General features: G+C 40.6%; 1 protein-coding gene across 1 annotated transcript in view; it reads left to right on the top strand.

The window, feature by feature from the left end:
• The window catches only part of LOC126456059 (esterase FE4-like), a 78900-nt gene that overhangs the window by 20186 nt on the left and 43417 nt on the right, over positions 1-15297 (top strand). Inside the window, exons 3-6 of the mRNA XM_050091814.1 lie at positions 4217-4351; positions 4495-4645; positions 12097-12282; positions 13589-13788. Of these exons, the coding sequence (XP_049947771.1) occupies positions 4217-4351; positions 4495-4645; positions 12097-12282; positions 13589-13788 (672 nt within the window). The remainder of the gene's footprint in view (positions 1-4216; positions 4352-4494; positions 4646-12096; positions 12283-13588; positions 13789-15297) is intronic.

Below are 15297 nucleotides of genomic sequence, written 5' to 3'. Positions count from 1 at the left end.
GAGCGCTATGGGACTTAACATCGGAGGTCATCAGTCCCCTAGAACGTAGAACTACTTAAACCTAACTAACCTAAGGACATCAGACACATCCGTGCCCGAGGCAGGATTCGAACCTACGACCGTAGCAGTCACGCGGTTCCGGACTGAAGCGCCTAGAACCGCTGAGCCCCCGCGGCCGGCTTGGCAAGTCAAATTCAGTGAAAGTTTATCCTAGGTCAGCCATACATTGACCACGCACAGGAGCACATAAGTCTCTTCAGTGTGGTAGACAGGTATCTCAAAGTATTTGTTTTAAAATGTTTCTCACCGGGTTAAATTGTTTTCGGTACTCCACTCATGGTGCACTGAATGAAGAAGATAAGAGCTGTTGGCGCAGCTGCCATAGGTCTGCTGTTAGACCAACGTAACAGACTACATCATCTTCACGCCCATGTCTCCGCATATTCCGTGTAAAAAGTGCGTCTCCTGCCACGGTGCCACGAGTTGACAGAAGACAGACAAGGTCGCAGGCATCGCAAGGAAAAGGAGCACATGATTCGTCGCCTAATTTGACTCAAAGCCACTACACGGAGGACACCATTCAGAGCGAGACTTTGCAGGCAGTAGCCTCTTAATTCAGACAAGCGGAGCATGCCGCACACCCTAGCGGGCCGCGATATCTCTCGTTGCTAGGTTACATCGTGCAGAGATACCGTAGCCCGAAGACTACAGCTGTAGGAAGTTCACGAGCTGATAAATCGCTCAATGTTTGTTTCTGTGACCTACTCGAAATTCTTGCAGTGTGTTGTTACACATTTCGTGTTGTTATGTTTTTCATGTTCTCTTTTATTTGTGATGTCGCAATCTTATTGTTTCTGTTTAAAGGTACAGACTGACAATCATTTAACTATGTGAAATAAAATTGTGATAACTTCAGAACGGTTTGCATTAGACGTTCAAACTGCACCACTGGTCGCGGGGCATGATGAGAATCAGTATGCGCATGCGCATGGTTTATCGACGAACCCACTTTCATTTGAATGTGTTCGTCAATAAGCAAAATCGGCGCATCTGGGGAACTGAGAATCTGCATTTCGCGATCGAGAAATCTCTTCACCCTCAACGGATGGCTGTGTGTTGGGCAATGTCCTGTCCCGGAGTAATCGGTGCGATATTCCTTGATGGAACAGTGACCACCGAACTGGACGGGAAGGTTTTGGAAGATGATTTCACCCTCATTATCCAAAGTGACCTTGATTTCCACAAGATGTGGTTCATGCAAGATGGAGCTCGACCACATCGTAGAAGGAGTGTGTTCGATGTCCTGGACGAGCACTCTGGCGACCGCAAACTGGCTGTGGGTTACCCAGAGGCCACTGGCATGAGCTTCGATTGCCGCCATATTCTCCGGATATGAACACATGCTACTGCTTTTTGTGGGGCTGTAGTAAAGACAAGGTGTACAGCAATAGCCCCAAAACCACTGCTGAGCTGGAAACGGCCATTCAGGAGGCCATCGACAGTATCGATGTTCCGACGCTTCAGCGAGTCATGCAGAATTTCTTTGTTCGTCTGTGCCACATCACAGCTAATGAAGGCAGTCACATCGAACATGTCATAACCTAAATATCTGTAGTGACATTTACATGTTGAGTTAAGGGTGCGCACGTCATAGTTTGTAACTAATTTACTTTTTTACATAAAGTTCAATAATTGTCACACTATAAATGTCATGAGCCACACGTATTTCTTGTTTATTTTATTGATATGACATTTATTGTTTGCATTCCGCTTATCTGGCCAGTGGGATGTTGAAAATGAAATTTGACAAATTTATGAGTTTCGTGTACGTTATTTATCTATTGTGTTTGGTTTACCTTGTACATTGTCAGTATATTTTCATATCTCTGAAGTATGCAGTTTGTATTGTTAACATAATGGACGTGTCACACTTTAAACCCTTCTTAGGTATGGAAATGAATTACAACTATTTATTTTTAGGAAGAGAAGTGTCTACTCAGAGGAACCGAACATGAGAGGCCAAGTGTATAATACGTGAACTACAGAGCCATACCTCATTCACTTTCTGTGCCAGAAACTAAAGAGTGACTCCATAGAGCGATGTACTGACTAAAACAGGCTCAAACCTAACGGATGCCACACGTATAAGGAAGCCTTACGTGTTTAATGATGCGGTCCAACTACATCGTATCTCAGAGGACGACAATGCAGACAAAACGCTAAGGACGGTATATGCCGCTAAGCTTTGTTGTGATTGTCTCACAACTAGCAGAAGGGACTGGCCAGTTGTTGCCCTCTCGGCACGAGAAAAGCAAACATCTTAGCTGGTCCCTCTGCCCACGAGAAACAAACACAGCAGATGCCAGACAATCCTGAGTTTTCTCCGAAAAGCTGAACTTCTTTGTAAACACTCCGTAAACTGGAAGCTTGCGGGACCGTGAAAATTTCCTAGGCGACCACGCAGCAACGGAAATTTAGCTTTCTGCACCTCGGAATCGACAGGAGACGGGCACCCAAGAAGGCATCTTCTATTGACTGCCACTAATATTTCGCCAGCCAGTGACAGGATTGTTACATAGTTACAGTGTTCTGGTAGCACAGAAGGGGATGGACGCCAAACAAAACCAACAACTTGCAGTCTTATCATTTTCATCTTCACCTATAAAATGAGAATGGGTACTCGCTTACGAAAACTGTAGCAGAATCTGAAGAGTACAACTTTGTAGTGCGGAAATCTGTAAGGGGTAAAGCCATGAATGTTACACTATTGATGGAATGAGCATCGAAAGTAGTGTGTGAAATTTACAGGAAATGAGACAGGTCAGCGTGTTACATCGATCTTTGACCCAAAGCGCAAGTTTGGGAACGTGAAGCTAGTGGAAATTCTTACTCGCATAAATATCTAATAACTTCTCCTGTCGTGAACGAAATAAAGCCAATAATTCGAGATTTACGTTACACAGAACGCCTCAGTAAATATAACAGAGGCTGCATTCGTAATCCAAATAAATCGGTCGGTAATATCATCCCGATCCAGATTCCTAAACATGTGTTTCTTGATTTAAAACCAACGATGTGGGACGTCAACGATACTCTAATTTTATTTAAAGATGTCGCCTCGGTAAACTGCAAATATTAAAAAGTCTACACATCGAATCATATTTTAGTACAGTCAGAAGAAATAAAATATCAGTTATACATCGCATACGGAAGCCCCAAACACTCTGTCTCGATTGAAAACCAAAAAGCATGGGTAGCAAGAATTAGAAATGAACATGAGGATTCAGGAGATCAATTTGGTTATGATGTCGACGATAAAATCAATAGAGAAATATTAACTGAGGTTAATAATAAAATGCAATTATACATTTTTCCCCACTTTCACTGCTGAATACGGACAGTAAGTATTTGACGTTAGTTTCACGTTCCATAGATCATCTGTACGACTAATCATAATGATGTGGAGCGAGTCATTTTACATTCAAATTACACATTCATTTCTGAATATGATTACATACTGACCTTTTGCGCCAGCCGATGTGACCGAGCGGTACTAGGCGCTTCAGTCCGGAACCGCGCTGTTGCTACGATCGCAGGTTCGAAGTCTGCCTCGTGCATGAATGTGTGTGTTGTCCTTAGGTTAGTTAGGTTTAAGTAGTTCTAAGTCTAGGGGACTGATGACCTCAGGTGTTAAGTCTCATAGTGCTTAGAATCATCTGACCTTTTGCAAGGCGTTTTTTTCTAACAAAGATGTGAGATAGTAATTTCCACGCAGAGTTTTGCACGTATTAAAAAAATATAACTTCTTTTAGGGAATTAGAGGAGTGCTTAGTAGAGTATTTTTAAAATTATTTTCAAGTTTCGCTTTACTGTCGGTATCACAGGGTAAGCGACAAAAAATTTTAGCTGCAGCATTGTGCTGACCTTTATGTGCTAAAGACAATATTAATGTGTAGTAATGAATAATACTAAACAGACCTGATGATGCTCCGATATGGGTAGTATTGGCAGTTGGTATGAGGATTGCACTCAAATAACATACTCAGTTGTTGGTTCTGTCATAGGCTTCACATCTACAGAACAGCTTCCTTCTTTACCTATGTCCCTAACAGTTTATTTGCAATTTTTTCGCTGTTTCTTATTTTCATTTTATTTACGTCTCTCTGATACTGCCGTATAGACTTATCTCACATAAACAGGAGCTGTCTTTCTGCAGCCTCCGGTGAAAAGGGCGCCTTGGACTGGTGTGAGAGACGCCTTGAAGACGCAACGCACTTGCGTACAGCTACACAGCAGCGGGAAATCGACTGGTGGAGAGAACTGCCTGTACCTCGATCTTTATGGCCCAGGGGTACGTATTATGTTGTAATAAACAGCTATGAGACAACGAGCTTTTAATTTTCTTAGACTAACATGTAAACAGCACCAGAGTGAAAAAAAAATGGAAGCATTTGATTCTAATTTACAATTCGATTGTTGTGTGTGTTATTGCAGACGCCATTGAGAAACGGAACACTGAAAAGCGTTATGGTTTTCATCCACGGAGGATGTTTCACATCAGGAACTGGTTCTTCTGCGAAACCGTACTACTATGTGGACCAGGATGTCATACTCGTCAACATAAATTATCGACTGGGAATTCTGGGTAACGCACAAAATTACTTATTCACTTACGTGAAGTGTCAAAATCTTACAAAATTAGGCCAATGTTACGTAGTAATTACAGAATAAATCAAACTTCGCTCATAAAAGATTGAAGGCAACTGAGTCAGCCTGGAGTGTGATATGATAGATGGTAAATAAGCTGTAGTCCGATATGCAGTGGCTCCATACGGAGAACGGATTAAGACAACATATTAAGCAATAAATGATAATTAATTGAAACCCTCAGCTGCCGACGGGTGTTGTTGATATACCTCGATGGGAACAGCTAAAAACGTGTGCCCTGCCCGGGACTCGGACCCGTGATCGCCTGCTTACATAGCAGACGCTCTATCCAGCTGAGCCACCGAGGACACAGAGAAACAGCGGGTCTGCAGGGACATATCCCGTGCACGCTTCCCGTGAGACCCACATTCCCAACCATCCACAATCTACATACATAATGGGGATGGTCAAATATCTATTAGGTACATTACGTATGTAGATTGTGGACGGTTGGGAATGTGGGTCTCACGGGAAACGTGCTAGAGATGAGTCCCTGCAGACCTGTGTCCTCGGTGGCTCAGATAGGTAGAGCGTCTGTCATGTAAGCAGGAGATGCCGGATTCGTGTCCTGGCCGGGACACACATTTTTAGCAGTCCACATCGAGTTATTTCAACAACACTTGTCGACAGTTGAGGGTTTCAATTAATTATCATTTACTCTAGAGAAGCTGCACGGTCATCAATGGTATCTGTTCTTTCGAGAACAGTTACTATCTTCATATATACATATTAAGCAGGAGAGGAAGATAATACTAGTACATATATCAGAAATGATGATTTGAAAACACTGTATCTTCGTCATGCAAACTTCTATTTCTTACGAGTTAACACAAATTTTTCACAAATACGTAACTAGCTTTTAATAAGTCGCTGTAATAAGGTACGGAACATTTCGTAATGTGGTGGTGAGTGCTCTGAATGTTTCTAAACACCAATGTGTGCCTCAGTATGCTCCGATAACATTGAAATGTTGATGGAATTAGGACATGTGACAATCACTGAAGTTGACTCATCATTGAATGGAAACAATATTCTCGACCGTTCCCATAACCAAACATTTTCAATTTCGAATGTGCTGAACGCATTGCCAATACCAATAAAACATAAAACACAGTTCCAGATAAATAATATTTCTTAATGATTCAGATGTTAGACATGTTCCAGTTTAGTGCAGAATAACTATTTGCTACTGCCAACGCCCTTGCCGCAGTGGTACCACAGGTTCCCGTCGGATCAACAAGGTTTAGCTCTGTCGTGCTTGGCTGACAGCTGGATGGGTGACCGTGCAGTCTGACGAGCACTGTTGGCAAACGGGGTGCACTCAGCCCTTGTGAGGCAAATTGAGGAGATACTTCATTGAGAAGTAGCGGGTCGAATCCCGCAAACTGACAAAGGCAGGGGGAACAATGTGCTGACCACCTGCCTCGGAGTATCCTCACCGTTGACACGTATAGGCAAATGGTGACACGGCGGTCGGTCAGTGCCGTTGGGCCTTCCGAGTTCTGTTTGGACAGTGTTTAGTTTAGTTTAAGTATATACTACACGGAGAGTACCTTGAGCAGCAAGCAGCTCTTAGTGAGGGAGATAATCCTGTGTATGGTGCTGGAGGCTCCAGTTCCTAGATTTCACAAAGGACATGAATATCTCTAACACTGCCTTTTATTTGGAATACCGACAGATTATCCCTTACCTATCAGTACTCTAGAGCTGCCATCCGCCTCTTTTGCCTTTATACACATCAGGAGAAACGAAACTGGCGTTCTACGATTCGCAGCGAGCGTTGTTAGATTCCTTAATCGGACGAATAGGTTGGAGAATTTAAAAAGAAAAATTAATAATTTCAAGTTAGATTAAGTTGTAATTACTGAAGCTAGGTGGCAGGAAGAACAGGACATATGGTCAGGTGAACATAGGGTTATAAATAGAAAAAAATACGGATAATTCAGGAGTAGGTTTAATAATGAATAACATAATAGGAATGTGGATAAGCTACTAAGGACTCCGTAGTGAACCCATTACCGCAGCCAAGATATACATGAAGCCCACAGCCACCATTGTACTACAAGTCTGTATGCCAACTATCTTCGCAGATGGCGAAGAGGTTCAAGAAATGTGTAATGAGATGAAAGAAATCGTTCAGATAGTTACCGGAGACAATAATTTAATTGTGACGAGGGAATGGAATTCGCTCGTGGGAAAAGAAAGAGAATGAAAAATAGTAGGTGAGTATGGAAAGGAATAAATGAGGAAGCCGCCAACTGAGGATAAGGCTTGGTTTAAGAATCACGAAACAAGGCTGTATACATGGAAGTGACCTGGAGGTACCGCAAGGTTTAAGATTGACTATATAATGGTAAGACAGACCTTCCGGAAACAGATTTTGAATTGTAAGACGCTTGCAGGGGCAGATGTGCAGTCTGCACGCAATTTATTGGTTATTGACTTGTAATGGTACTTTGACTACCGCGCGTCCGCCAATGCAAAGATATAATTTACGTTCGCGCATGCGGAAGAGCGCTGCGCCAGCGACCGATTTTTATAAATAATTTTGATTTTTTTTTTTTTTTTACTTTTGCGTAGGTTTTGTTTTTAACAGCTAATTGATTACTCTCTCTCTTGTCTTGATACGAAAGACGTGTATTTTTCGGCGCTGTGTTGAATGTGCTTTTGGGTGGAAATTAAAATTATCTTACAAAGCGAGGTTGTTTCAATAGTGATTCGAGGTGGTTACCGCCAAATTTGTAAATTAATCATGACAGTGACAACTTGAAGAAGTTTTCAACAGACGGAGAAAAGTGAAAGACGGGTCGTCCTACAAGAGAAATTAGGCGGACAGTCATGAAGACTATATTGTAATTAGTACTGCGTTTCTAACAAGATTATAAGGTAAATTTCCACTAGCTTCTGATGCTATTTCCGTACAGTCGCTTTTTGTAGTGTTGCCGACCCGGTCTGCCATGCACGGTCAAATTACAGCACTATCTCAATCAATAATACGAAGTCCGCCTTATCCGCAACTGAAACCACCAAAATTCAAAACCCAATCAGATTTTCTATTTTATATTTTCACGGCAGAACCCCGAGGAAAGGAAACACTGCAGACTGTAGACCAAAACTGAAGAAATTGCGAAGAGATAATGAATTAAGAAGGTGGTAATTAAATAAGTTGAAAGAACCAGAGGTTTCTGAGAGATTCAGAGGAAGAATTAGACAACGATTGAGTAGAACAGGCGAAAGGAATACAGTAGAAGACGAATAGGTAGCTTCGAGGGATGCAATAATGAAGGCAGCGGAGGACCTCGAAGACAAAAAGACAACGCCTAGTGGAAATCCTTGAATAACGTAACAGCTACTGCATTTAATTGATGAAAGCAGAAAACATAAAAATGTAGCAACTGAAGCACGCAAAGAGAAAGAAACATCTAAAATTGGGATTGATACGATGTGCTAAATGGTTAAGCAGGAATGGCTAGAGGACAAATGTAACGATTAAGAAGCTTACAGCACTACGAGACAGACAGTTACAGCCTACAGGAAAATTAAAGAGGCCTTTGGAAGAAAGAGAAGCAGATGTACGAATATGAGAGCTCAGATGGAAGCCTGGTCATAACCAAAGAAGAAAATGCTGCAAGGTGGAAGGAATCTATAGAGGGTCTATACTAAGGAGATGAACTTGAAGGCAGTATTACGGAACTGAAAGAGGACGTAGGTAAAGATGAGAGATATAATACTATGAGGAGCATTTGACAGAACACTGAAGGACCTAAGTCGAAACATGGCCCCGGGAGCAGATGACATTCCGTGCAGAAGTTATCCATTGATGCATAAACTGAAAACCACTATAAACAGTCCACTTCAGTTATAAAATTAAATTGGAATCCCGTTGGTTCCTTCACATACTGTATCTACATCTTCCTCTTCAGTGTTTCCCTATTTCCTTTGACAGGCATTTATGACAGCAATTGTTTCATTCAGCTACTTCATCGAAAATACCAGTTCTATTGTATCTTCTACTTTATCCAAATTTTCATTCTCAACCAATAATGACACACTGCTGGAAACGCCGCATTGCAGGTTACTACAACACCACTATTGCAGAGCCCAGCTGCAGAATTACATCAATGGTTGGTCCACAAATTTCTTGGCTTATTGCAAAGTCTTGGCTGAAGATCAGAGTACGAAACATTCTAGCCTCTCATTAGTTACCCCCTGTATTTCAAATGCCTTGTTTATTATCAAAATGTGTCTCCCCAATCTATCCGAATCCGACTTTCATCATGGCGACCTGAGCGAGTTCATGGAGCTCCCTAACCAGCAACAGACTGGTGAAGTCGAACGTGGGGGGCTGTACAGCCATGGTCCACACCAGGCTTAAGTTTAGTTCGGCTTAATGTTTGCATGCTCCATGGATCATATTCTCGTGAACTCTCAACGACGTACAACGTGCCAACATGTTTACAAATAGTTACGTCGTGGCCATTTACGTAACTGAATTTTCCCCCCCTTTTTAATTTATACTATCGCTCACAATTTTCTTCTGTCGAATAGAATGAAATGTCAAGTGGAAATGATGTCGGTTTGTTTTAAAGTATTTTACTGTCTACCTTCACCTCACATGGTAGGTGGCTAAACATTTTTTCATGGTTGCATACTTTGTTTCTTTCTGTGCGAGTGTACAGTTAAGTTGTGGCCAGTCGATGCTACTTGTGTTCTTAGCAGTAAATTTATGAATGCTACGATTATCTTCAAATTGTGCCTCATTGATCGCAACAAATATACTAAAAAAGTACGTGTACTGAGAGGTTCTGGTTGGTATGCAAATTTTTTTTAATGTTTTGCCCACTTTAATTTCTAGAATGGTTACCTGATGTTTTCTTCACTAAAGTTTATTAAATCGATCTGTGTAACTATAAGAAATGTCATATATACGTCACAAAAAGGGTTTCGTTTTCTTGATATAAAACGTCATTTGTGGTCTGCAATCAAACATATTTACTATTTTATTTGATTTCTAGATCTACAAACAGTTTGTTACAAAAGATGTGGATTTCACTTAGGGTATCTCGTGTTCATTCTCGCTTACATCAGCAAATGTCGTCTGCTTGCATATTTTTTATGTGTTGCATCGTGTGGCACTGCTAAAGTATTTCCATAATCCCACATTGCTTTTCTATTGTACACAATTCTTCATGCAAAACGACGACACAACATAGCAGCGCTACTGTTTTTTTTTTGTTTTTTTTTTTTTTACGTACAGTACTTCTGGCTAAACGTATGTCCGTTTTGTGTGAAAAGTGTTGCCAACTTAACCGCTATCCTTCGTTTTCACTTCGTCTAAAAAGTTCTGTCTGTGCCAGCTTAACAGTAGCTTTAGTTTTCACCAGACTAAAAATGTTCTTTTCGTGGCAACATTACTCAGACACACACACACACACACACAAAATAAAAAAATAACGAGGGACGTGTTTAGCCAGAAATATGTAAACAAAATCAGTGGTGTTACGTTGCTTCATATTTTACATCAGTGAATTTGGAGATCTGCAAAACAATGTCAGCGTATGCAAACAAAACGGCAGTGTCCAACAACAGAGTAACTCAAAAATGGACAAGCAGACAACAATTCCTGCTATGAACATAAACATGTCTTTGTAGATCCTTTTAGATTTAGAAAGCACGCCAACTGTAAATCTATTTCACTGCAGACCGCTGACGATATTTTACATGACACACGTTTCGTGACAAAAATACACACTTCCTTGCATTTATTTAAAATGTCTCCAGTAAATATAGGGCAACTGTTCACGCTATGTCCACACAAATGAAGCATTGTTATCATCCATATTCTGTACGGTGAACAATCACTTTGTGTCTGTGTGTGGAAATTTCCCAGAGAACTGTTCCATACCACATCGATCAACGGAAAATTGCGAAGTAAATTTTCAAATGATTTCATAACCAAAATCAGCTATTATACTCAGAGGAAATGTTGCTGAACTAAAGCGTTTGAAAAGATTTGTAAGATGAGATTCAAATTCAAGTTTTTGTTAATTTGCAGTGAGCTGCGTTTTCGATCGGTGGATGAGCTAAAGCCAAATTCGGGTATAACATGACGCTGTGGTTTGCAGTGTGAATATGCCGCGCCAGCGCCTTACCACCAGAACTGATTACATTCACAACAGTGGGAAATCTCGTAGTTTTCTTCACTTACAGGAAGCTGTCTCGTAATTACATTCTCACTGTCTGGGGCAGTCAGCCTTTTCCGTCCACGGAAGCATCCTCCAGCTAGCTTCTAGCGATTCTCAGACTGTACGATTCGTTACACACAAGATGTGAACGCACAATGGCACAATGGCTCAAGAAGGTTTTAGAGCAGTTTCCCAACTATTGTATCTAGGTTTTCAGTTGGCGTTCATATTACTCTCTTTTACGGTAATGTCTACACGACTTTGTGCAATGTATTCAGCAATACTATTCGAGTAAAATGCCATTGTGAGCTGGCCTAACTTCCAGCATCAATTTTACTTTCACTTTTACCCACAGAAAGAGGTGTTCCGAAAGTACTCTGATTCCCAGTACCTTGATTCCATATTACTCTGAAAAAATATGACAGCAAAACTTGAATTCTACTGCAAAACTCGTAATCTTTTCCTTCTCATTATTACTTTTACATATGCAACTAACGGAACAACAAAAACGGAATAAAGTATTAAAGTTGACACTAGATTAACGTTAACATGATATGGTGTCACGAATGCTATCTAATAGCAAAATACATAATAATTTCGAAAGATGTGTGTGTACATATTCAGCCGCGCGGGATTAGCCGAGGGGTCTCTGGCGCTGCAGTCATGGCCTGTACGGCTGGTCCCGGCGGAGGTTCGAGTTCTCCCTCGGGCATGGATGTGTGTGTTTGTCCTTAGGATAATGTAGGTTAAGTAGTGTGTAAGCTTAGGCACTGATGACCTTAGCAGTTAAGTCCCATAAGATTTCACACACATTCTGTACATATTCAGTTATGCGAAGATACAAGTGTCAGTTTTAATAGCTACAGTTCAGAGTTTGAATGTTTTGCTTCTCAAAGTTTTGACAAAGCGCTGGTGCCTAATTTAAATGTAATTCTTTCTTTAACTTATGAAGAACATTAATGTTTGTAAACTGAAAAAAACCGCAGCTTCGGTGTATGTTTTGTACATGTATAATTTGGGTTTATTTCGGCAAATAACGCTACATGAAAAGCATTAACGTAATACAGTGTAATCCCCTTAGAAATGTGCTGGCACAAATCCTAGATTTCGACTTCTGAGCATTTAGCACAGAAGTTTTTATGTTATTAGTTTGTTAGTATGTGTCTAAGTGTGCCCTTTACCTCACAACAATGAATTATCGTAGGTTTCCTAAGCACCGGAGATGATCTGGTCCCTGGGAACATGGGTCTTAAGGACCAGACAGAGGCACTTCGTTGGGTGCAGAGGAATATAGAGGCTTTTGGTGGTGATCCACAAAAAGTAACCATTTTCGGACAAAGCGCTGGAGGTGCATCCGTTCATTACCACGTTCTGTCTCCACTGAGCAAAGGTAACTACTGTAGATTTCTCAAACTAATTGCTCATCTAGAAGACCTCTTCACAAGAAACTTACATTTATATATATTTTGTGTGTGTGTGTGTGTGTGTGTGTGTGTGTGTATGTGTGTGTGTGAGCGCGCCCGTGTGTGTGTGTGTGTGTGTGTGTGTGTGTGTGTGTGTGTGTGTGTGTGTGTGTGTGTGAAGCAGGCATAGAGAGGTGAACAGGCACTCATTCATCTTGCCACTATGAATTTTGAGGATTTACGACCACCATTAGATGGATTTATTTAAATTAGCAAAATATTTATTTGTCTATACAGTTTTCCTTTGTTACCACTCAATGTCACAATTTATCGATAAACGCAGTTATTGCGTTATCAGTTGAAGCTCATAACAGCCACGATTTCGTCCAACATAAATTGTTTGCATTACAGTGTGTAGGTCTGTTTACACGTCACTATGGTTCCCTAAATCACTACATCCAGTCATATCTATAATTATGAACTGGAACAGCACAATCACCTTTAGACTGTCTCGATCGTACTTAATAAAGTGAGTGTTTTCATTCCTCTAACCATATATCTGTGCCTCCTACATAGACACCATAGATATCGCCTGGAAAGGCAAGGAGGCATAATGGTAAAACTCGGTTCGTATTCAGAAAGTCTGTGCCTATATTCTCTGTTTGGCCTTCTAGATACAGTTACTTTCAGGTTATCCTATACGCAGGGACGGTTTCCTTTTTTACTCCCTACCAGATTCCTCCATCTATAAAGACACCCATTGTCAAAGACATACAGTACTAACTTTTTTAGAATACGGGCATAGGCAGATCATTCTCTTAACGTTGCAACATAACCTCAGAAAGATATATTCTGCGAAGGCGATCATACCACGCAGGTGATCACACGATGCAGTACCATGAAACAGGTTCACCGGAGACGTAAGCATCTCTACACTACATTGTGCGTTTTGGGCTCCTTCAGCCGTTTCGCAACATGCAAATGGATTTTTTACTACGTTTCACTAAAGCCTTTTTTTCTACCGAATCGATAGTCCTTTTGGAGGATACGCAGGAGATCTAGACGTCGATGAATCCCGAAATGGTGCAAAAAATACACAATGTAGTTCACTTATAACAATCGGAAGACAGTCTATGGCTTCTCTCTTGAACGGAAAACAATGTCCTTCTTTCCTTGTCGCCCCTCGGCTTAAGTGAAAGGTGGAAGTCTTAACCTGTTCTGCATTAATGTATTCGTTTCTCTTCAGTGCTACCAAACTACTGTTTTTAATTGTAAGCTTTCACTGCTCATTAGGTCTGTTCAAGAACGCCATAGCGATGAGTGGAGCAGCATCAAACACTTGGGCGTTCAAAAAAAGTGCTCCAGACAGAGCGGTGCGGTTTGCCAAATACCTGGGCTATACTGGCGAAAATTCCACTGATCTCTTAAATTTCCTCAAAACTGCAAAGGCGAGTGCATTAGTGACGAACATCACTGCCGCTCTGTCGGAAGAGGTATGTACTGTATTTTAACAACATTCTTTGATCTACAAAAAGTGGTTGTACTTTCTGAGCAAAGAGAAAGCTATGTCCTTGGGATTCACGAATTTTTACTGATACATTTACAAGCGTGGTAAAGCTACTTACAAATGTTATGTTGCAGTAATCTCTTATCATCGAAATAAATTTTTATTTACACTCTCAGTCTTACTCCTCCTAATTTGCGTTATTAGGCTGTTTTTTTACTACTAGTGAACCCTGTCCGGCGCATTTTATCGGAAACAATCCATGACTCTCTTGCAGCTAGCAGTACATCTTTGTGAAGATAGTCTTTTTTTCGTTGTGAAAGCAGAGGAATAGGTTTAAAATTTGGAATATACTGAATACGACATCAAATTGGCTTAAGTATAAACTGGTTCAAATTGTGCAGGAGACTAACTTTTCATGTGTGTAGTGTATTTTCTTTGGTTTAGCCATTTTTCCATTCCGTAAATCCGTTCTGTTTTAAAAGTATAACTGATTAACCACACCAAGCTTGTGTAAATGGTAGAATCATTTTAACCACCGTAGGCAGTCAGGTTATTCCTTTAATGAGCCACGCACATAAATTACAATGCTGGCCAGTTTCGGCCTACAGTCATCATCAAATGTCTGCAAATAATATCAAAAATACAGTGAATACGTAAGACATATTCACTAAAAATCGCGAGAAACAAACATCAAACACAGAGAATACTACGAACTGTCATTTTACAGAGACAAAGTTATCGCCAGAGTGAGTTGCAATTATGTGATCGCAGTGTTGTGTACGTGTCGTTAATTCTTATTAAGCCTCTTATATGAAGGACTTTGACAATACTTATAGGCGTAACAAAACTTTCGTTATTGCTGCAATGATGCTATGTGATCTTATTACATTCTTTTAAAAGTTGCGCCAGTTTTATATGTCACTATCGAAAACAGCCTCCGTCCTTGATGTCCTTACACAAATCATAAAGTGACACAACATTACTGTCCCTCGCTACGGTAGTAAAACGGTCCTTACATTTGATACCCGTTTACTGTACTTTTGGTATTACTTGCGGACATCTGGTAATAGCCTGAGGCCGAAACTGGCCAGTAATGTAATATACATGCATGGTGCATTAAAGGAATGAAACTGACAGCCTACGGTGGTTAAAATTTTCACCATTTAGACGACCGCTCACGGTGTAGACCCGTACACTAAGAAATCATTACACTAAGTTTGTTTTCAGAATTTGTAAATGATCGCATTTCTTTACATTTAACCATTTCGTCAACATTACTTAATGAATATTAATGGAAGGAAGGAAGATTAAGGTTTACGCTGTGAAAATTTCTTCTAGCAAGTAGCTACAGAATCTACTCATGAACTCGTAGTAACTAATAGACGAGAACTTTTTGAATTATTGGAGGGAAACAGTAACAGTAAGGCTGTTATAAGGTCAATTACTGCAGGTGTTATTTAAAAAGAGTATTTAGAAATTTAGGATACTTTTCAAG

This window comes from Schistocerca serialis, chromosome 2 (genome assembly GCF_023864345.2).
Source record: "Schistocerca serialis cubense isolate TAMUIC-IGC-003099 chromosome 2, iqSchSeri2.2, whole genome shotgun sequence".
Taxonomy (NCBI): domain Eukaryota; kingdom Metazoa; phylum Arthropoda; class Insecta; order Orthoptera; family Acrididae; genus Schistocerca; species Schistocerca serialis.
This window is presented reverse-complemented; position numbering and strand designations above follow the sequence as displayed.